At 40.5% G+C, this 22,862-nt stretch overlaps 1 protein-coding gene across 1 annotated transcript in view; it reads left to right on the plus strand.

Annotated features, from left to right (window-relative positions):
- The window catches only part of LOC111873906 (neo-calmodulin), a 238,457-nt gene that overhangs the window by 208,585 nt on the left and 7,010 nt on the right, over window positions 1–22,862 (plus strand). The window contains exons 4-6 of the mRNA XM_023868984.2: window positions 13,450–13,483; window positions 17,427–17,528; window positions 22,637–22,772. Of these exons, the coding sequence (XP_023724752.1) occupies window positions 13,450–13,483; window positions 17,427–17,528; window positions 22,637–22,772 (272 nt within the window). The remainder of the gene's footprint in view (window positions 1–13,449; window positions 13,484–17,426; window positions 17,529–22,636; window positions 22,773–22,862) is intronic.

Below are 22,862 nucleotides of genomic sequence, written 5' to 3' on the forward strand. Positions count from 1 at the left end.
GGTTTGTATGTAATCACTAAGAAGCAAGAATAATATAACATCGATGTAATATTTTGTTTTCTCAAACTCTTATCAAATCCTTAACTTAACGTTACAGCTAGGCGTTCTTCAGGTGAAATAGTTTCTCGGAAGTTACTGTACTTCTTCAACTGATATACTTTGCTTAATGTGTATTCAAATGTATCTTGCTTCATGCGAAAATAACCAAAATACTGTGACTCGTCCTCTTGTGAATCACTCCATATATGAGAAAATTCATCAAACGTTTGTCTTTTTGGTAAAATTCCACTAATCCACTCTTTTCTCCTATTCTGTGCTCGTCACCTAGCCAGTAAAGGAGTATCAAACGCGTACAGATCACATAAATCTTCAGACAGCGCCATGACAGAACGCGAATGGCATCGGCCGAACACGCAGCCAAAGGACGCGCAGTGAACGCACGAATTCGGACGAACAGATTCGCACAGATTCGGCCGAATCCCAGTTCGCAGGTTTCCGCTTCCAATGGACGACTAGCCTTAGAATGATCAAGTCAAGGAGGATGAGATGGGCATGGCATTTAGCACGAATGAGGGAGAAGAAGAATTTATATAGAATGTTCGTGTGAGAGCCAGAAGGAAAGAGACCACTGGGAAGACCAAGGCGTAGGTGGGTGGGCAATTAAAATGGATCTTAGAGAGATCGAGTGGGTTGGGATGGTATGGGTCAGATTGGTCTGGCTCAGGATAGGGACGAGTGGAGGGCTCTTGTGAACACGGTAATGAACCTTCGGGTTCCATAAAATGCTGGAGAATTTTTTAATAGCTACATAATTGACGGCTCCTCAAAGGGTTCAGCTCCATGCGTAAGTAAGTAAGTATTGTTTCTTTTTATTGCTAGTGGGGTGGTACAAAGTCCCTTGTACTGCGGCCACTTCTGGCCTATTGTACCAGCCCCAGATGATAGGTGAGGGTGATTGTGGAGCAATTGGTGGAATGAAGATTGGCAGGGGAAACCGAAGTACTCGGAGAAAACCCGCCCCAGCGCCACTTTGACCACCACAAATCCCACTTGACCAGACCAGGGATCGAACCCGGGCCGCCGCGGTGGGAAGCCAGCGACTAACCGCTTGAGCTATGGCGCGGCCACGAGTGAGTGAGTAAGTAATAGGTTGAATGCTCCTAGAATTAGTATATCTGAGAGCTTAGATTTGGCATGGTACGCTAAAGAATTGCAATAAACACCACAGAAACGTGATAACCGAACCTTGCAGATACGAATGAAGGACGGCAGGAAGTGTCAGTTCTTGAGCAAACTTCTGTAGGTCTGAACGTATAATGATTACAGTGCTGTTTAAACTAAAGTTAAGCGCCAAACCGCAGTCTGTGAGCCAAAATTCCTATCCGTCGCCTATGAAAACAATTGCTTCACAACTTGTTTATTGAAGCTCCACTTTCTCATGAAGGTTAAACTTTTATGATGAAACCAATATTTATAACTCCATGGGTGGCGAAGAGACAAGCGCAATATAGCTAAAATTAGAACCCAAGGGCCAACAGCACTGCCTTCCTGAACGCATCCTTGATTCTGTGTAGAGGGCGGGCAGAAGATATTAATATGGATTGCAGAGCAACCGCGATGTTCTTTTATTTCTAATCAGATGCGATTTTATCAGCGAAAACTGTGTGGGCGAGGAGTGTAGCACTCATAGGAAGAAACAGAAATGTATATAAAATTTTTGGCAAGAAACTCGAAACAGAGGAGAACACTTAGGCGAAATTCAAACAAATTTGGAACTGTAGGTAATTGAAATTTAGTGAAATAAGGTATGTAGTTGGGGACTGAATCCTTCTACTTCTAGTTCAGGATAAAGGCCAGTAACGGTTTCTTAAGGGAAGGGTAATGAAAATTTGGGGATTCAATAATCTGTGAATATTTTCTTTGTCAGCTTAGCGACTGTTATTTTATCGAGGAAGGCTCCGCTGCTTGCAGTTAGTAATGCGTTTTGTTACGAAATTACCGAATTCACGATAACCGAACAACAGAATGAATAAAATTCGGCTCGAGTTTTCCAATGTGATTTCATATTATTTTTTTATTGCTAGTGGGGTGGGACTAAGTCCCTTGTACTACGGCCACTTCTGGCCTATTGTACCAGTCCCAGATGAAAGGTGAGGGTGATTATGGATCAGTTGATGGTATGAATATTGGCAGGGGAAACCGAAGTACTCGGAGAAAACCCGCCCTAGCGCCACTTTGTCCACCACAAATCCCACTTGACCAGACCCAGGATCGAACCCGGGCCGCCGCGGTGTGAAGCCAGCAACTAACCGCTTGAGCTATGGCGAGGCCTGATTTCATATGATAATAATGTACAAATCTTCAAGTTCCTTCCTGCGTTCAGAACTGTAATCCGCCTTATTTCAAAATGCAACTTTTATTTTATAAACTGGTGGGTTCCGAAATCTATTACATAATGGCACCATTTCAGCTCAGCGAATGTTTCATCGTGTCGGATTCTTAACTTTGTATATATACAGAAGCCGGGATAGCGTAGTCGATATAGAGAGTCGGAGTTCGAGTCCCGGTAAGGTCAAGTATTTTCTCTTCTCCACGTCGTCCAGACCGGCCCTGCGGTCAACCCAAATTCCTATGCAATGGGTACCAGAGATCTATAAATTCACTCCTACGTACGCCTTCATGGCGTAGTGCTTAATTAGTTAAGTACAGGGAAAAAAATTACCTAACCTTTACATGTGTATACACTCGTATGTAAGTACGTAATTCGTACGAACTAAGTAATTTTTATTTCTTCCTCTTTAAATCAACATATCTTAGGTGTATATCAATTAATAATATTTATGAAGATTTCATATACGCACGGAATTTAATACTCGATTTCTCATATGGCGTGATCTGTAATTAATTTAATTTTCTTATTTATCTTCCCCAGAATATCTCCGTGACAGGATGTTGATGAAAACTGCATAATGAGGAGTTTCATAACTTCTACTCTTCTCCAAGTTTAATTAGAATGATAAAGTCAAGGATGATGAGATAGGCAGGGCATGTAGCGCGAATGGGGAAGACGAGGAATGCATATAGGCTATTGGTGTGGAAGCCAGAAGGAAAGAGTCCACTGGGAAGACTAAGACGTAGGTGGGTTGACATTATTAAAATGGATCCTAGAGAGATAGGATGGGGTGGTGTGTATTGGATCGATTGGGCTCAGGATAAGGTCCAGTGGAGGGCTCTTGTGGACACGGTAATGAACCTTTGGGTTCCATAAAATTCTGGGAAATTCTTGAGTAGCTGCAGAATTGGTGGCTCCTAAGGAAGGGCTCAGCTCCATGAGTAAATAAGTAAGAATACCCCCAGCCCCCTTAACCCACTGGTGGTTCCCTCTAGATGAGTGAACTCCCATGCTTTGGGAACCACTGCCGTATATAATTAATTCGAATCTATTTCTGCTTATTAGTCGCAAGTCAAAAACGATCTGTTATTAAAGTACTATTTTCTGTTATTTATTGATATGGGGTCGTTTTTATCAAAACTTGCGAGTCTTTGTTATTACGTGCTACTATGGGTTCATGGCAGAAAGAATGTACAGTCTAGCTGGACTGAAATCCACCATTTCCTGTGCAGACTTTGCACTCTAAAAACCACGTCTGTTTTATCCCCTGTCAATTTAAAAAGTTCGTCGTTATTGCTGCATTCAACTCAATCCAGGCCTACCAACATGGTAGAATTCCACTTACTCCCACATCAGTCCACTTAACTCCACGCTACGCTGCTTGAAGTAAATACTGACATCACTGTAGGCAGCCAGGTCCGGCCGTATGACGTGGGAATGCCTGTTCAGCCAGACTTGCGGCCCACGCTTGGCGTCTAGTGGAAGGGAGTTTGAGTGGATGTCCTGTTCGCATGTTAACGAACTGTAATTGTCAGTATAGATAGGATGTTCATAAGAAAAGTCAAAATTGTCGGATCAGTTAGGCGACATATTGGATCCGGGTCTCTGTTCCAGAGATCTGTCGTTCACTTTGATCACCCAACTGAAGGAATCACAGTGTTGGAATTGAAATTACAACGGCAATGCGCAGCAAGTGTCATTATGTAGGTAAATAGAGCAGAACTGCGTAATTAATATAAGTAATTAGGATTTCCAACTGTAAGGTTGGCTCTCCTGATTACTCCATTCTTGATTGCAGTATTTTTCCTCTCTCGCTATAAGCTGTAGATTACAGAAAGGAGCAAAGGTATGCAGTAGGGACAGGGCATAGGTTGGTCCGCATGAATTCATTTAAATGTAGGGACACGCAGTAGCGTAATTGGTTGAGGCACTGTCCTACAAGCCGGAAGGTCGCTATTTCGATTCCCGATGAGGTCACTTGACCTAATCCTTCCAGCCGCACTATGACCCTGTTGTCGACTTAGCCTCTAACAAATGAGTACCAGAAATTTCCTGGTGGGTAAAGGGCTTCACGGCTTGTTACAAGGATAGCGTTACATTTTGTGCCTTTTACAGAAATAAGAAATCAACAGATTTGTTACAGAAAATTGTCCAGAAATATACAAACCTGTTTGCGACAGGTAGTGAATATTATGTTTAGAGTCTGCAAATTGAAGGCCCGTAAGTCAATGCAAAGGGTGAATATGTCCTTACATCTTGAAGGAGTGAGAACCCCGGCCCTCCAGCCTCAGATTATTCATTCAATGTTCCTTCCCATTCGCCGTTCCATCAATGTGTCCTTTACAGCTTTTGTTTTCTGTTCTATGACGTTCATTTTTCAGTGAATCATTAGAGCCTCAGTTCACTAGTTTTCGTTCACTGACCACTCTCGGCCTACTTCCACTGGCCTGTCTCGTTCGCCAGTTAAGCCTCTTTTATTTCTCGTCGTTCGTTGAATAGTCCCGTTCACTGACCCGTTTCCTTCACCAGTCCCAATAAATTTATGCAGATAATTACATTTCCCCTTGTTCATTGAAAGTACTGACTGTAAAGATTTCGTGCATTGAGTGCAAAAGAGCCTAAGTGGAAACTGTACCATCGTCGAACGTACGAACGGTGGTGTATTGTGATGTGGTAACAACTACAGAAACAGGATTTTATGTATAATATTGTATTTACGTTTTCTGTTGTATTAAAATATCATTTATTTCATGTAATATGTTCCGTCTCCAGTGCAGCTTATTATTAGTCACCCTTCTTTCTCACAACATACATTGTACGTGTATTTCGGCCTTATACGACCATCATCAGGGTATCTATCTATCCATCTATCGGCTGGCAAGGGAAACCGAAGTACTCGGAGAAAACCCGCCCCAGCGCCACTTTGTCCACCACAAATCACACTTGACCAGACCCGGGCCGCCGCGGAGGGAAGCCAGCGATTAACCGCTTGAGCTATGGCGCGGCCCATCTACAGCCCTTTGTTTGACATTGGCCGCTTTTTCCATGTCACAATCGTGATTCGAACCCACGATCCAGATGTTTAAGCGGGTGAAGACAGTTCATGCCTTAGACCGCGGGGCCACTGTGATCGTCCCAGGTGTCTTCTATCTAGCTAAAATTGTTGCGCTGCATGGTATGTCACAATTTCATATCGCGTGTGAATGCGATATTTCTTGATTAAAATCAATTAATCTCACATGTTATCCTTATGGTCGTCGCATTCATTTAAACGATATTTGAGGAAAGGAGGTTGCTTTGAAGACGGAAATATATTATATAAAATAAAAAGAATGTGCGTGTTAGACGCTCTGAGCTTCAAACCAGAGAAATTAACTGACTGCATGGCACACAGTTCACCTTGTGAAGTGAATAGTCACTGAGCTACACAAGAGCATCTCTTCATGGCATTAGAAGGTTCAGAAGTCAGGTAAGTAACAGTATCGTAAAGCTGAAGCATTTCTTTCTGAAATCGCACTATCAGATATTTCGGTCGATTTTCAAGATATCCTGTTAGCACAGGTGTTTGTTTCCCAGACAACTGCTTGGTTAATCCATCGAAATAAGGTTCTTCTTCCACTCTCCAAACTAATCAATTTTTCTTTCTCTCGTTTTCTCTTCCTTCCGCCCCCGCCCTCGGATTTTATAAAACCCGAAGGTTCATTACCGTGTTCACAAGAGCCTTCCACTTGTCCCTATCCTGAGCCAGATCCATCCAATCCACACCACCCCATCGTATCTCTCTAAAATCCATTTTAATATTATCCACCCACTTACGTCTTGGTCTTCCCAGTGGACTCTTTCCTTCTGCTTTCCCACCAATATTCTATATGCATTTCTCTTCTTCCCCATTCGCGCTACATGCCCTGCCCATCTCATCTTCCTTGACTTGCTCATTCTAATTATACTTGGAGAAGCTTCCTTCCTCCCTAGTGTCCTAAAACAATCAATAATGCAACTGGTACGTAAATATACAGAAAATACTTAATGGAAATCAAAGCTTTTAAGTCGCTGATTAGCTAATATTCAGATTAACCACATATCTTTGCAACCACGTTAATGTAAAGAGATGTTTTTGGCACCTCTTCCTTTCTGTGTACCTGAGGACAAGCAGTGCGTTGCGCATGTTTCTGTCCGAGTCAAAACCTCACTCTCTGGATTACCCATACGTCTAGGAAGCGCTTACGGTGTTAACAGTGAGACGGCATGTTTAAAGACTAACGCGGGTATTTATAAATATGTAATGCGCGCTGTGAACACGATGTAGTCCAGTGACTCAAGGCAGACACAAATGTTTCAACATAGGACGTCAGCTTTATGGCAAAACGATGTTAAACAGGGCTAATCAGCGGTAAATTGTTTAATAACCGACACACTACTAGTGCCAAATTTAAGTTTTACGTAGCGAGGCATTAGACCCTTGTTTCAGACAGATATAAGGCTGTGGACTTAACAGTAAAGCTTTAAAAATCAGAAATCGTAGGGCTCACATATAAACATATAATAGTAGGTGATATTATCCCATTGCAAATGGCCAGTTGAAATTCACCGGGGAATCTTTTGTTTTCTGTCTTTATCCTTCGTACCTTCTCTTTCTTTCCTTTATACTTACAGGACCTATTTCCTTCCCTCCTTTCTCGTTGAAACAGTAAAGTTAAGTTACAGTTTTATCGCTCACATAGCGCAGTTACGAAAGCAGAGCTGATACCTGCGTTAATACGTGAAAACTGCGTTTCCATGGAAACGGCATGAGGACGATATAGGACATACACATCCACCCACACAGTCAATAACAGACGTAACCGATTTTATACATGTATGTGTGTGCGTGAGGGAGTGTGTGTGTGTTCAGAAAATGTTTTATAACTATTGATCTTTGGCTCTGTTTACGTGGATTCATTCCGTGACGCCGGTCTGTGGGGTTCGGAGGGACTAATGCCCTGTCTCAATCCAATCCATACCATCTCATCCTATCTCTATAAGATTAATGTTAATATTATCCACACACCTACTTTTATGTATCAATGAAGCAGCACGCTATGAAGGTGCATCCTTAATCTTAACATTAGACGAAGATGAAATTCGCTCCTCATCAGATTTATTCCCTAAGATAGGGCACCTGTGCCCAAACAAGAGTTTTTTTTGGGGGGGACACAAAAATATATTTCTTTACTGCATCGACGACCCTAATACCACTGCTTTCATACATAGCAGGATTAAAAAAAAACGAAATGGAAAATATTTGGAAAGGAGTGGAAAAGGTCTGTTTCAGTGTACTATACCACCATTCACCAAGAGAGTGGAGGAAATTTCACACGGAATGGCTGGTAACCGGGACAAGATTCGAACCGCATACTTTCTAAATATGTTTCTAGAATGCTACCGCTATACAAGCCTGTGCAATAATTTTACTGTACTGTCTGAAAAGCACACAATTACTTTCATTGTATTTTTTCTTTTTGTTTGGGGGTAAAGTCTGGGGTTGTAATTGCAATGACACCAATTATCGCTCATACAACGAAGTTGAATATATTGATTTTTATTCTCCCCTAAGTATGTACACCAAACAGCGTTTAAACATTGATCAGGGTTATGATTTAACCTGATATAGCTCCGAGAGATATTCCTGATTTAATTACTCATTCGCCGTTCTCTCCCGTGTAAGCTCTCGCGTTTTTTCTAGCTCTCTCTTTCTGTTTTCCGACGAAGATGTTCTTGCTAGATTGTTCTCTTTGCGATTGTGCCAGGAATCAGGACATTTATGTTGGAGACTTTAAACATGAGCGAGTTTCAAGTGATAGAAACATAGTAAGAGTGTGTCAATGAATGTTCGGAACACATTTAATTCTTATGTTAAACAATTTATTATACATGCCTATGAATGTAGGGATATGACAGTAACGTAACATATTTATGAACGTGAAATTTAAGCAGTATAATTTGATTTTGAACATTAAGTGATGTATATTTAAATCGGAATTATTTTATATTTTGTGTGGTGTCTCTGATTAAGTTCCTATTCATACCGTATTATTAAAGTGACACTGCATTAGAGAAGAGTTTAGTGTGAAATTCCAATAGAATATGACAAAATGGCGGAAACGGAAGCATGCTATGACAAATACGGCCACGAGTATCATCGACTACGGAGTTTAAAGGATGCTTACGAAGTGAGGCAGCAGTCCGTGAGTAAATTACAATTATAGAAAAGAAAATTGGCAAATCAGTTTTATGGTCACAACTCCAAAGACAAAAATAAGTAAATAAATTATATACATTTATTTGAAATTCATATGCAAGGTTTCTGTCTATTTTCAAAGAATTCCTGTTTTCCATACGCATCGTTTCTCAGTATTATTTCAGTTTTCTGTTAAATTAATACAATTTCAGTCAGTGTTACTCTAAGGTTATATGCATATTACTGAACCAACTTTATGACTATGTACATTTTCTTGCAAAGTTAATATAAAATAATTTTTCTAACCTTGTCCTCAAATTTCACTCACAATTTCAAGCATTACCAGATGCTTGTGCACAGAGATTACCTGTGTGTTTCTTCCGTGAATTGCTTTAGTCTCCATAACGAATTATTATGTACCTCATATCTTCTTCTTCTCTTAAATTTTTCTTGATTCACCAGACACCTACATCTTTATTCTCTGACGAGATAACCGAAAATCCCGACAGCGCTGAGTGAATATAAGGATGGAGAGAGGTTCACAGCAATGTCATTAGTGACCTCCATTGAAATATGTAGCTGAAGTTCCATACCGTGAAGTACTGTCTATACTTTATTCTGTCAAAAATACAGTAATAAGTTCATTTCTCAGGATAATCATTGAAAACTAAGAGCTAAATAACTGATGAAGGAATTACCCGTGTATATCAAATCATAATTTCAAATACCGTGTTCACAAATGCCATCCATTGGACCTTATCGTGAGCCAGTTAAGTTCAGTACACTTCGTCAGTTTCAACATTAATTTCCAGCGTGTGCATAGAGCCTCGTTCTCTTGAGATTTTTCGAGAAAATTTTGTGTGGATTTCGCATCGTTCCTAACCTAACCATAGCAATATTATGTGAGAAAGCACAACTTATGAAACCAAAAGTCATGGTCGACATGTAGAACTCCCATTTCATATTCGAAAGGTCTCTAGTTCAAATCTCGGCCCGAAAACCGGATGACTTTCCCCCGGGGAAAGAGCCCCCGGTACCCATTGGATGAGAGGTTGGGTGAACCCCAAAGCCGGTCTGGATGACTTGGAGAAGACAACATTCTTGCCCCTAGTGGGACTCGAAGTCCCTCCTCTCGATCGTGCAGCCCGAAGCCAGTCGCTATACCGACTGCGCTATCCCAGCTCCGTGACAGAATTGATATAGGGAGTTGCAATCTGTAACCTTGTATGCCCTGCCCCACAAACACGTGACCCAGATTTTCCTAGAACAATTTAAGATGTTCCGAGGAGCATTAAGCTCAGACCTGTCTACTTAACGTAAGATGTCGAGGCGTCTGATACCACTTAAACTGTCACGTGGGTATCAGCCACACGGTTCAGTGACTTTGTCACGGCCACTGACACAGAGGAGCTAATGAACGTTGTCGCTGAACTCGATGCAGTAAATTAGTTACATTCGCTAATCAGTTGAACTCATTGATTGCGCGCTGGATTTTCCGTTCACGCTGTGTCATTGATCATGCTTGCTGTTCGTCGTCTGTGACTTTGACTGCATATTCACCATAGCTTACTTTCCTAATATACTAAATCTACGACGAGAACAAGAATCCGTCATCATAGTTTAGTGACGTGGACCCTTACGTCATTATTAGAAAGTTACTACATTCTACTTTTAATGTACGTAGTTTGCAACACATACTCCAGTGGGAATTCAAATACACTGTCACGAAACTTTTTCTCTGTAAGGTTGCTTTTGGGCCGCGCCATAGCTCAAGCGGTTAGTCACTGGCTTCCCACCGCGGCAGCCCGGGTTCGATCCCGGGTCTGGTCAAGTGGGATTTGTGGTGGACAAAGAGGCGCTGGGGCAGGTTTTCCCCAAGTACTTCGGTTACCCCTGCTAATCTTAATTCCATCAAATTCTTCATCATCATAATCACCTAGGGCAAGTACAATAGGTCAATCAGTGGCCGCCGTGCAGAGTGGACCCAGTTGGACTCCACCCTCCCCCACTAAGCGATTTAAAAAAACATTAAGAGTTCTAGGCATGTAAAGTCTAATAGTATGAAGTATATTGATTGTAAATTATGTAGAATGGAGCGACTATGGCCCAATTTAAGATGATATCCCATATTTGAAAGAAGAACTGAAGAGAAACATGAAAATCGCCGTGCGGGATATTTGGTTTCCTGGCCAAATTTCGAACCCGGATCATTTTGAATAGCAATCAGATATACTAACATTTACATCACTACAGACAATTTATGTAGGTCCATAGCAACCCCGTGAACCCTTACCTCACACTTTACGAGAACTGATGAGAAGTTCTAGAACATTATAGCACGCATTATGCAGTGTAAGATAGTCGAGGATATTTCTCACACGTTAAAGGGGTCGGAGCATGAAACTAATCACTCACCTCCAAGTAGTGCCGAGTTCAAGAATGACAGAGTTATATACCTTGTACATCTTCTTGGCATGGTGCTTAATTAATGAAACCCAGTTGATAATATTACCTTTAACCTAATTCTCAATCATCCCTTGAGGAAAATTTCTGGGTGGCAACTCGAATAGATTATGGCCTTTTCCTTCCAGAATCCTTTCAATTCATTATTCAGCCATCTTAACTGTCGATTTTTTGTATATACAGGCAATAACATGAGGTAACCACAAAATGAGGGTGAGTCGGTTCTTTGTATTTAACTTGCTAACTCATCAACTACAGAAGTAATTACAGAATCAACACCAAAGAATAAAGAAAATGCAACATACACGTGTATGTGTACAAAAAATGCTTACGTATAATGTATTCTGCTGTATGGCATATGCAGGAAAATTATAGTATCTATACACTACCACAACTTTATGATAATACTGAAGTGAGAAAAATACAGAAACTAAACAATTAACAACATTTTACATAAATCAGCGGTTATATAAGAGATTATGAAACTTGTTCACCTCCTTTCAGATTTCATTCGCAGCTTCTGCGCAGCGAACACAAAAATATTTACTGCGCAAGAACGAAATATAATACTGTGGTATGTTTGCTCCGGGCAAGAACTCTGAAGCCACCAAACAGCCGTTGCTAGAGAAAGGCTCTGCAAAGACGCCCCGTTACTAGGCAGCAGCTTGATAACAGGCAACGGGGGAGTAATTTGGAAGCGGTGTTCTCTAAGCTGGTCGTGCTTATATATACGTCATGAAACAATAGAAGAAATTTTGGGAAAAGTGTTTTCTATGTGGTCCGTACCGAGGCTATATAAGAAGGCATTTATACGTTGTGAAGCCAGTTAGTTCATCTCGGGAGCTGCAGATGAAAGGAGCCAGCCAACGAGGACAGGAGCCGTTGGACACGGAAGCCGAGATGCTGCACTGTTGGAAGCCGCTACCAAGCAGCGCAGTGAAGACCATGACTGAGAACACTGCTATATGTGTGATAGTGATTTGTAACGCGTAGTTACGAGTTGCGTATTTAAGAGTCCAATAAATCCGATTACCAATCCAAACCCCTTATATAATCACGCTTTCACGTGACAATAAAAAGTGGGATTGAAAATCTTGACCTATATCTGATTGGAAATCTTCTTCCAGCGGCTTATAAAACTTTTGCTTCTTCTGCCTTTTGTGTTTGGCCTTCTGGCCTATACCCATCAGCATTCTTCTGGAACTATGCATTTTGTAGACAGTCTGTAGGGTCTGTAGGACTCTCTGGACGGAGAGGTCGGCCCTTTCGCAGGACCGCTACCTACACAGGGCAACACAAGCAGATAAGAACCGGAGGAAAAGATCCATGCTTCTAGTGGGAACTCACAATTCCACTGTTTGAGCGTGTGAAAACATTTCATGCCTTAGTACACTAGGCCACTGTAATCGGCCTTATAAATTTAAGAACAAGCACTAAAACGTTTATAAATATTCCTTATGTTAGAGAAACAGGATGTGGCGACATGGACTGGATTCGTCTGGCTCAGGATAGGGACAAGTGTAGGGCTCTTGTGAACACGAGAGTGAAGCTTCTGGTTCCATAGAATTTTGTGAAATCCTTGAGTAGATGAGTGACTGACGGCTTCTTAAAATGGACCCAGCTCCATGTGGTTAGTTCATTTTGAATAATTCCTCTAATTAACGCCATCTGTCGGATTAAGTATTCAGTTTTAAGATACACGCACGCGCTCTTGTTTTTATGGACATTGTGGAAACGTAAGGATGAAAACGGTCCATGGATGTTAAAGTCTTCTGGGGTCAGCGGATTTAAGAGAATTTCGAACATCCGACGTATGATGAAACTACGTTTCTGTAGAGCATGAGCTGGCTGTCTGAGGAAGAGAAAGTAACAGTCCATATTAAACCTAACAGTGTTGTGTCATGAGGAAAAGTAACAAAAGATTTAGATTAAAGAACAGCAAATTGTTTAATAAGATCTGTATAAAGAATGCCAGAGTTCTGAGGAAAGTAACGTAGTTAAAATTTAGCACGCGGTAGCGTAGTTGGTAGAGGGGCTGTTTAAACTGTTTAAACAAATGTGTCGCTACACGGTGTCACATGCCAGAAGAATGCGCTCTTCGGATGTTTTATTCTTACCTTCGAAGATTTTCTAATGGAATTTTGATTAATATTAAAGGTTAAGGTGGATACGCATTCTCGTTCCTATATTGGATGGAGCATACCTAACTTAGCGTTTATTCAAGTGTGTGATGATTGCTGTATATATTGACCCTCTGTTTCTTAGAAAAGTCTGTATTTAGACATTTCCTATCAATGGTCTCCCCTCTACTTGAACACTTTGTTCACTACAATCTCAACAGTTCTGGGTCTAATCTTGTGTTTTTATTTGCATGCAGTCTGAGTACGGATTAACAGAAGATCAAGTAGCAGGTAAGTTTTGTTTTAATTTTTAATTTTAATAATTACAGTTGTATTAAAATTAGTTGTAATAATGTTCAGTATTGACCATTGATTAATTTAGTGTAAAAACGAAGTTAAAACATATTTTCTGGAGAATGAAAGGATTATCTGTATAAATTATATAGTTTCAAACGTCGTCGCGTAGAATTTATTTAAATATTTTGAGATATTTATACATCCTATAAGTTCTTCTTAATACGGAAATTACAACTGAATAGAACACAGAATAAATTTATGTAATTATATGTCAAATGTCTTACATGAACTCTAAAGGTATGTCACACTAAATTTCAGGGGCTTACATGAAATGGAGGTAGTACACCTCAGAATTTCACATGGAGATCGTGTTGGTATTAATGACGTTGATAAAGCAAAAATAAGAATTTAGGATGAATGTTATGAGACTCCATCTATTTGTTCAAACGTTATTCTAGGATGAACATTCAAATGCGTAATAAATAAACATATTTTAACTTATTATAAAATGATTTGACCACACCGCCCAGTGTGAAATAGTATATATTTATATACTGCCTTTACATGTTTCGGTCAGTTGTGACTGTCTTCAGAAGGCAATACGCCTTGATAACGATGGCTTATTATAACGACGATCACATTATGTATGACCGGACTGACACGACATGTAATATTCATGCCATATGCATATGTCGTTTTGATGGGAAGTAGTGACAGAAACAGGCCATGTGGGACACATAAGCGTAGGGGGAAACGAGTCTTAAAGAAACAGCATGGGAGGGCATGGATTTGATTGATTTGACACCCGGTCTTGTCTACCTGAATAATTGTTAGTCCCCTTGAATAGTTAGGGGTACGCGGTAGCGTGGTTGGTTGAGGCACTATGCTACAAGCTTGAAGGTCGCGGCATCGAATCCCGATGAGGTGGATTTTTTCAATTCACCTAATCCTTCCAGCCGCACTATGGCGCTTGGGTCGACTCAGCCTCTAACAGAAATGAGTACCAGTAATATTCTTGGGGGTAAAAGGCGGCCGGCGCGTAAGGCTGACAACCTTACTGCCGTCTATAAGCCGACTGTCTAGTAAATGTGGGAACCTCAACGTCTCACAACCCTATGGGCCTCCTCGGCCTTTGACAGGGATAGCTTTACTTTTTTTATTGGATAGTTAGTTAGATCGCTGTTTGTTTAGTTATTTCGGTATACGCGTTTTCTTACAGGTTATTCTATAGCCACGTTTTGTAGTCGTGAGACTTTTTACCCTTTTAGGTTACCCTAGAAAAAAAAAATTTCATTGGCGCTACAGCCCTCATTTTGGGCCTAGGCCTACCTCCATGAAACTCTCCGTTCACTTCGGGTTTTACTAGATCTTAGACGTACGGTAGGACTCCTTGGGCGGGTGATCAGCTCGTCGCAAGGGCTCTACCTGTACACAAACACAGAAAACCCCACACAAATATCCATGCCCTGATTGGGATTCGAACCCACGATCCCGGCTTCCGAGTGAGCGAAGACAGTGCATGCCTTAGACAGCTCGGCTACCGTGACCTGCTCTAGGAAGCAATTGTTGAGTTTTACATGTTGCATGAACGTAAGTAATTAAGTAGGTCAGGGACAAACGAGCAGCCGTATCTTTGTGCTTCTCGTGTCTGTTCATTGAGTATTGATTATATATTTATGTGAAATCTTGTTTATTTTCTACATAACGGAGACGTAGATTCAAAAGGATTCTGATGATGGTATATTATAACAATCAGAATTACTGGGTTTTCGGACTTCGTCCATCATCCGGTATTCCAAAAACTAGTGACTGAGGTTAGCTCTTTCTAAGGGACCCAACAAAGTAGGTGTTTCCCATTTACCTGAAGACGGAAACAGATCCGGTTTCCGAAACGTTGTGTTTTCTAGTTTCTAGAATACAGGATGATGGACAAAGTATGAAAACTCAGTAATTTTGAATATCCTCTTCGTCAATGACGTGGCCGGAAATGAGTCATAAAAGTAATCCGGGTTCTTTATTGCCACACCTTGTATGCTTTGATATATAAATGGATAACATGTAGGACTGGGAATGAAAATGGGGTGACAAATGACGAATTAATTGCACGAAAGCTTATATAGCGTAACAAGTAATGAGATTTTCCGTTGAGATCTCAGCGGCTGTATCACTTGTCTTCATATAAAGTATTGTACAAATTTACGCTTATTCAAGAAAATACCGAAACTAATCTTACAGCCCGAGAGTTTCATGGAGGTAGGCCTAGGCCCACTGGGGCTGTAGCGCCAATGGGGGGGGGGACTTACAGCTTTAGATACAGTAGTTCTAATCATCCAATGAGCTTCCAAATAGCATTCTCATTATTCATTTCTTGTATACTTCCAATATCAAGTTGTATCGGCAGTCATCGTGATGTGAAGGTAACGGAGTGACCTTATCCGGAAATATGCCCAACATTTTACACGTGCGACTACAGAAATCCGACAACTTATTAAGTGTAGTAGTTTTATTGCATTCTCCACGTTAGTACCTATTAGGAAATTCGTCAAGGTCGCTTCCGGTACCCACACAATCTCATATTCAGTGGGTATCGAATCCCAACACTCACCTCTATGTTATGCGTGAAGCTATTAGTTCCACTTCCCTTGCGTTTTCATGACTGTGTGCTTAACCAACTGAGCCTTTACTGCTTCTTTCGAACCCGTAATTCATACATAAGGGGCACGTGGTAGCGTAGTTGGTTGAGGCACTATGCTACAAACATGAAGGTTGCCGTTCGATTCCCGTTGAGATAATTGCATTTTTCCATTGATCTAATCTTTGCAGCCGCACTATGGCCCTGGGGTCTACTCAGCCTTTAACAGAAATGAGTACCAGGTATCTTCCTGGGGCGTAAAAGACGATAGGAGCGTAAGGTTGACAGTCTTACCGCCATCTGTGAGCCGATTGTCTAGAAAATGTGGGAACCTCGACCTCTCACAACCCTATGTGCCTCAACGTCCTGTTACAGGGATAGCTTTACTTACTTTTTTTTAATTCTGTTACAGGAATAATTTTACCTTTTTTTTTTTAAATATATATATAGTCAGGTGAACCGGGGAAGTGTAGTCAGAATAGCGACTGCCTACATGCTGGATGACAGAGGGGTCGGAGTTCGAGTCCCGGTAGGTTCAGAATTTTCTCTTCTCCATATCGTCCAGGCCGGCTCCGAGGTCCACACAATGGGTATCGGTGCTATTTCCCTGGTGGTAAAGCGGCTGGGGCGTGAAGCTGACAACTTAAACTAGTGCTGAGGTCAAGAAAATGTGGATCTATACATCCACTCCCCCATACACCTTCATGGCGTAGTGCTTAATTAGTTAAACATAAGCTCAACTTTATCTTGTTTGCCTTACATGGTCAGTGGACTTGCGGTTTCCCTTGGACAAAACTTAGTAATGTAGGTGCATCGGCGTTGCCTTACCCCGGTTACTTTCAATTGTTTCACAGTTATGTTGAATGTTATTAATATAATAGATATTAACAATTATAAAATCAGTAAGTTGAACATGACTAATAATGAGAAACTGTAAACAGTGCAATTAGAGTAATGTTCCGAATCTCGGGTACACACGAAATAGTTCCTTCTGCTTTACTCCGAAATACGACACATCTAATGCATACATGTAGAAGGAAATACATTCTATTACGAAAATGCAGGCTTCAAATGAAGTCTACATATATCAACTGTCAATTTACTGGTGAACAGAGCTGAGTTTAACTTAAATACAGTTTAATTTTTTGCAAGTTTTGGTATCAGAAATATACACATATTTCGTTTCGCGAGTTATATTTTATAATTATATTTTGGTTTGTTTTTTACATTACCATAGATCGCACACAATATTATGAATAAAGAAAAATACCACTACATTATATGACAATGTTATGTTCTTTCCAGAATTCAAAGAAGCGTTCATGCTATTCGACAAAGACGAAGATGGTACAATCACCATGGCAGAGCTGGGCGTAGTCATGAGATCGCTGGGGCAGAGACCCACAGGTTTGTATCCGTTTCTTTAAGTTTTTAGTGAAGGTACTGGATTCTATAAAATTGTCTCTCATACCAATTCATAAATATAACGAAAACTTGTTTTTAACTAAGATCAGAAAAAAACATCAGTTACGTTATTCGCATTGATGCTTCAACAATGACACCCTGCAACTTTTATACGTTATATCACCAAACACGAGAAAGATTCGAAATATTGAAATGAGGAGGATATAGGAGGATTCGTTATTGCCTACTATGCTGTACTTGTCCATCGCCTTAATTTTATATAAAACCAGAAAGTTTCTGAAATGGGTTCTGTTTTAGTCTCCATCTGGAAAAGACGTCAAGAAATTCTGGCCACGTGGTAGTGCTGCTCTTATTCCTCCCACAAGAACAATGTTCAGAATCAACACCATCTGCCAAAGATAAATGAAATTTATTCAGTTCAGTAAACAGAAATAGTTTTCAATAGAAACCATCTTTTGGAAGCAAAATATTCTCATTAAAATGGCATAGATACATCAGCAGCGAAACACAGGACTGAAGTAAAATGCATAAAGGATCAAATAAACCGATAAACCCAAATTAAATCGAAAAATTATGGATATATGCCTATTTTAAAAAACTATCCTAGCGTTGCTTTGGGATATCAGGTAGAATGACAAGAATGACAAGGAAGGATAACCTAGATTCGTCGTCGGGACCTCCTAGAAGTTCTAAGCAATAAAAGTGCTTTGCGGGATGGTTGAAATTAGGAGCCTAATGTTCCGTAATCATACTGTGTCATCTGATACTACGTATATATAAGGGCAAGATACATCAGAACTAATGGGCAAAACATTAAAGCCCTCAGATATGGCAATAATGTACTGAACCTCTTCCCACAAATGACTCATTTCCCGACAAAGACATTAAGAAGTGACTTATAGAAACAGTAGCGATTACGTAATGCGCTGTTGCCGGCACAGTGAGATGTTACAACTTGCAATTTGGTACAAGGCTATACCGAACTGCGCAAGTCTCCTAAGGTTTCATTTGCAGTTAAGTACACTGTACTATAATTCGGCGCTAAATAACTCTACCGTTTTCAGTAACACCGTGAATTTATCTCTCTTCTAGTTTGTTTTCTTTCTTTTCGTCTTTAGGAGCATTTGCATCCTTACAGATCCCTTATTAAACTCACACCGTTCGCCCTTCTGGACATGTGAAAAAACTGGAGTGCGGATAAAACAATTTCGATTAAATTTTATATTGGAGAAACAAAACTTGTTGAGCCATTTAAATTCCAATTTAGATCTGACATGGAAGCCTATATGAATGTCGAAACGCATCTCGAGCTTAATTCGATAATCTCTATCTAGAGAAATATTGTTTAGATTGACGCTGTAGGAAGAAATGAAACACAGATTCCACAACAAACGTTGTGGAGGAAATGGATCATTAAGTCAGTGTCTGATGAAGGTTGTAGATGAAAATGAAACACGGATACTATGGTCGAAACGTTGTAGGGTAAACGAAACAAACTCTATGCTCGACAAACTTTGTAGAGAAAGCGAAACACATATTATACACTTAATAAACGTTATAGAGACAAATAAATCACAAATTCTTTGGCTGACAAGCGCTGTGAGAAAAAATTAAACAAATTCTATGTTTGACAAGAGTTGCAAGGAAGATTAAAACTCAAATTCTGTGTTTGACAAACGTTGCAGAGATGACTGAAACACAGATTCTATGTATAACAAAAGTTTTTTTGAAATATTAAAATCTTCGAGATATTGAACAGAAGTGATCGGGCGTCCCAGAAACCCTATATTCTGCGCATATTTTCTGACGTTATTATCAAACAATCAACACTGGTTTTCCGAACGGGCTTGAAGAATAACACAGCCTCTTATCTATTTCTACTCATAGGAACAAAATCATATGCGTGGTTTGAATCCTGTTATGTTGTATACAGATCGTAAAGGCATGTTAAAATAGACTCATGAGCATTTTTACAACTAATATACTCGTATTAACCGCTTTTCAGAGAATCAACTGTCAGCATTCACGAATAAGATCTAACTGTGCGTTAGAGTCAGAACTATCACGCCATGTGTATATTTCCTATATTCTTTCATTAAACTATCTGGTAAATGTGAAATTACATTATTGAAGTTTTGTTTCTCATACTCGTGACTTCAAAATGTATTCTAAAATCCACTTCTTATTGGCCTGCAACATACATGAAACTCCCATCAATTTTATGACCTTATATTATTACGGTTATATGTTAACATTCTTTTGTACGATGAACCCTTTAGAAGGTCAAGAATGGTTGAGCTATAACTTCACTCCCTATATTTCTTCATAACGTAATGATTAATTAATTAAGTACTGGAGCAACTTTACATTTAATTTTGCTCTTTTGAAAAATATATAAATTTAGATTTGATTTTCATGTAAATTAATATTGATTGATTGATCAGTAACTGTCAGATGACAGGTCCACAGTCTCTTCCAAAACAGTTCCTCCACTTAATGTGATCTTCTGTTTTTGGAAAGAGACTATCCAGGAAAAGTGATAATGTGGTAGTTTTTCCATTTGCTTTCCACATCGCAGTACAACAGCCGTTCAAACCACTCTGGTCACGCCTGTTGCTATACGAACTTGAACCATCTCGAGCATCATTTGTTCTGTGCTTCAAGTCGCTGCTGATGACGCTGCTTCCGGCATCAGTTTTTGGTTTTTGGTGTCTCTCTTCGTCTGATGCCTACCCTTTGACCTGTCCAGCAAGGGAGGCCCTGCCAGTAGCTACGCTACCGCTGGTATAGCTCTCAGGGTCCTTGGCATACTCAAACCCCCTCACCACGATAAGGTGGAGACACCAACGAGGGGGTAAATTAATATAGTGTCTTGTAAATATAGGATAACCGATACGCACCAGCATTTTTGCAACTTAGACAACCTTAATGTAGATACAAAATAACTTTTTATCGAAACCAACTGAATAGTTTGTCACATAAAACACACGGAAGGAGAGAGAAACTGACCCACGATTTTCCTATTAAGCGTCAATTTTACATGTCTTGCGCAGAGCTGCATTAAGTGACGTGACTGTGAGGCCGCAGTGAGGGAATTAATTCTCAGATTGTTTATTTCGTTCCCATTACTACACGATGACCCAATTACAAAAGTGCCCATTTCGTAAATTGCGGTTTTCGGATGTTACACGAAGTCCAGAAAACAACCCATTAAAAGATACAGAATTACTTTCAGTTATTCCTCCTAAAACCTTATTGGTTTAAGGGGCCCTCCTTTTTAAACAATATTCAAAACTATAAAGAGCATGTGGGGAGCCGAGATAGTGTAATCAGTATAGCGACTGGCTACGGGCTGGACGACTAAGGGGTCGGAGCTCGAATTCCGGTAGAGTCGAGCATTTTCTCTTCTCCACGTTGTCCAGCCGGGCTCTGGGGTTCACCCAACCTCCTATTCACTGCGTACCGGGGGCTCTTTCCTGGGGAGTAAAGCGGCCGGTGCGTGAAGCTGGCTATTCAGCTTCAGCTAGGGCCGAGGTCAAGAGAATGTGGACCTGTACATCCACTCCCCCATACGCCTTCATGGCGTAGTGCTTAATTAGTTAAACACAAGAACAATTTTACCTTTTATGAAGAATATGTACAATCTTCCCGCAGGTTTAAATATTCCAGTACGTACGCCAGCTTCAAGCACAGCCGGAATAGCTCAGTTGGTATAGTGATGGCTATTGGCTGTACAACCGTGGTTGTCTAGCCGGTAGAAGGAAGTGATTTTTCTCTACTCCACAACGTCCAGAGCGGCTGTGAGGCCCACCCATCCTCCTATCCAATGGGTACCGGGGGATATTTCCCCAGGGGTAAAGCGGCCGGAGCGCAAAACTAACCATTCACTTCCATCCAGTTTCGAGATCAAGAATGGTGAAATTATAACTCCACTCCTCTCTACGTCTTAATTGCTTGGCGTGTAGTTAATTACGCATAGGGACAACATGCCTTTGTAATAGTTTCAGATATTCATGTTTTCTTCGCTTAATTTAACTGTTCGCTTTTTTCAGTTACTTAATTTTGGGCAACTCGATTATGTAACGAAATTACTTTCGAATTTTACAAGACACCTCATCAGTGTGAGAAGTTCCTTGGGTTTTTGACAGATGTGACAAACCCCTGTACTTAATTGTAGCGATAAACCGACAAAAAAGAAACATAATTATTCATGGCATACGTAACCACAAAAAGTACGGTCTTTTTATATTCGGAACTGCCGATACTCAGTGTTAGAGCGTAGCAGAATCTGAGGCACAATTATTATCTTAATCGCTCGGTTACCGGTGCTCCCTGTCTCCTGTTATGTCAAGTAATCCAAGTTTATGTGCTTGTATTAATGTTCGGACGAAATGGGTTAAAGGAACTCTGTGATAATGGTTTCTCAGACAGGATAACGACAGTTGACCGCGCCATAGCAGAAGCGATTAGTCGCTGGCTTCCCACCGCGGCGGCCCGGATTCAAACCCGGGTCTGGTCAAGTTGGATTTGTAGTGGACAGAGTGGCGCTAGGGTAGGTTTTCTCCGAGTACTTCGGTTTCCCCTACCAATCTTCATTCCACAAAATTCTCCATCATCATAATCACCCGGGGCAGGCTACAATAGGCCAATCAGTGGCCGCCGTGTCGAGTGGACCCAATTGGACTCCACCCCCCACTAAACGAATTTAAAATTTGAAATTTTAACGACAGTTCGTTCTGTGATAAGAGTTTTCTCTTTTTACTTCCTGCCGTAATTACGTATCTCTTCAGTAGACGGCAGTAGACTTACAGTATATTTTATTACACGATGATTATAAGTTAGCAGTGATTGCAGCGGTAATAATTGGTGTAATATGTAAATACACCAAGAAATCTTATAGGAGTGCTTATTGTGCACCCTAACCCGTTTAATCCCACTGCTCCAATTTGGGGAAAAACCTTTCGTGATTCTGTCCTCTCCCAAGGGACTTTATTCTTGCTAGATTTAAGAATTTCCTTCATTTGCTTATTTAAAAAATATTAAGTTTATATTTCAAAGCATATTTAACCCATCTCTTGTTATCTGCCTAGAAACGGAACTCAGAGACATGGTAAATGAGGTAGACCAAGATGGTAATGGAACCATCGAGTTTAACGAGTTCTTGCAGATGATGTCGAAGAAGATGAAAGGTGCAGATGGTGAAGACGAACTAAGGGAGGCATTCAGGTGAGCGACATCATACTAAGAACTAATAATAATAATAATAATAATAATAGTAATTCAATTCTATATTATTTATGTGCCGAGCCAACAGCC

The sequence above is a fragment of the Cryptotermes secundus genome, unplaced genomic scaffold (assembly GCF_002891405.2).
Source record: "Cryptotermes secundus unplaced genomic scaffold, Csec_1.0 scaffold597, whole genome shotgun sequence".
Taxonomy (NCBI): domain Eukaryota; kingdom Metazoa; phylum Arthropoda; class Insecta; order Blattodea; family Kalotermitidae; genus Cryptotermes; species Cryptotermes secundus.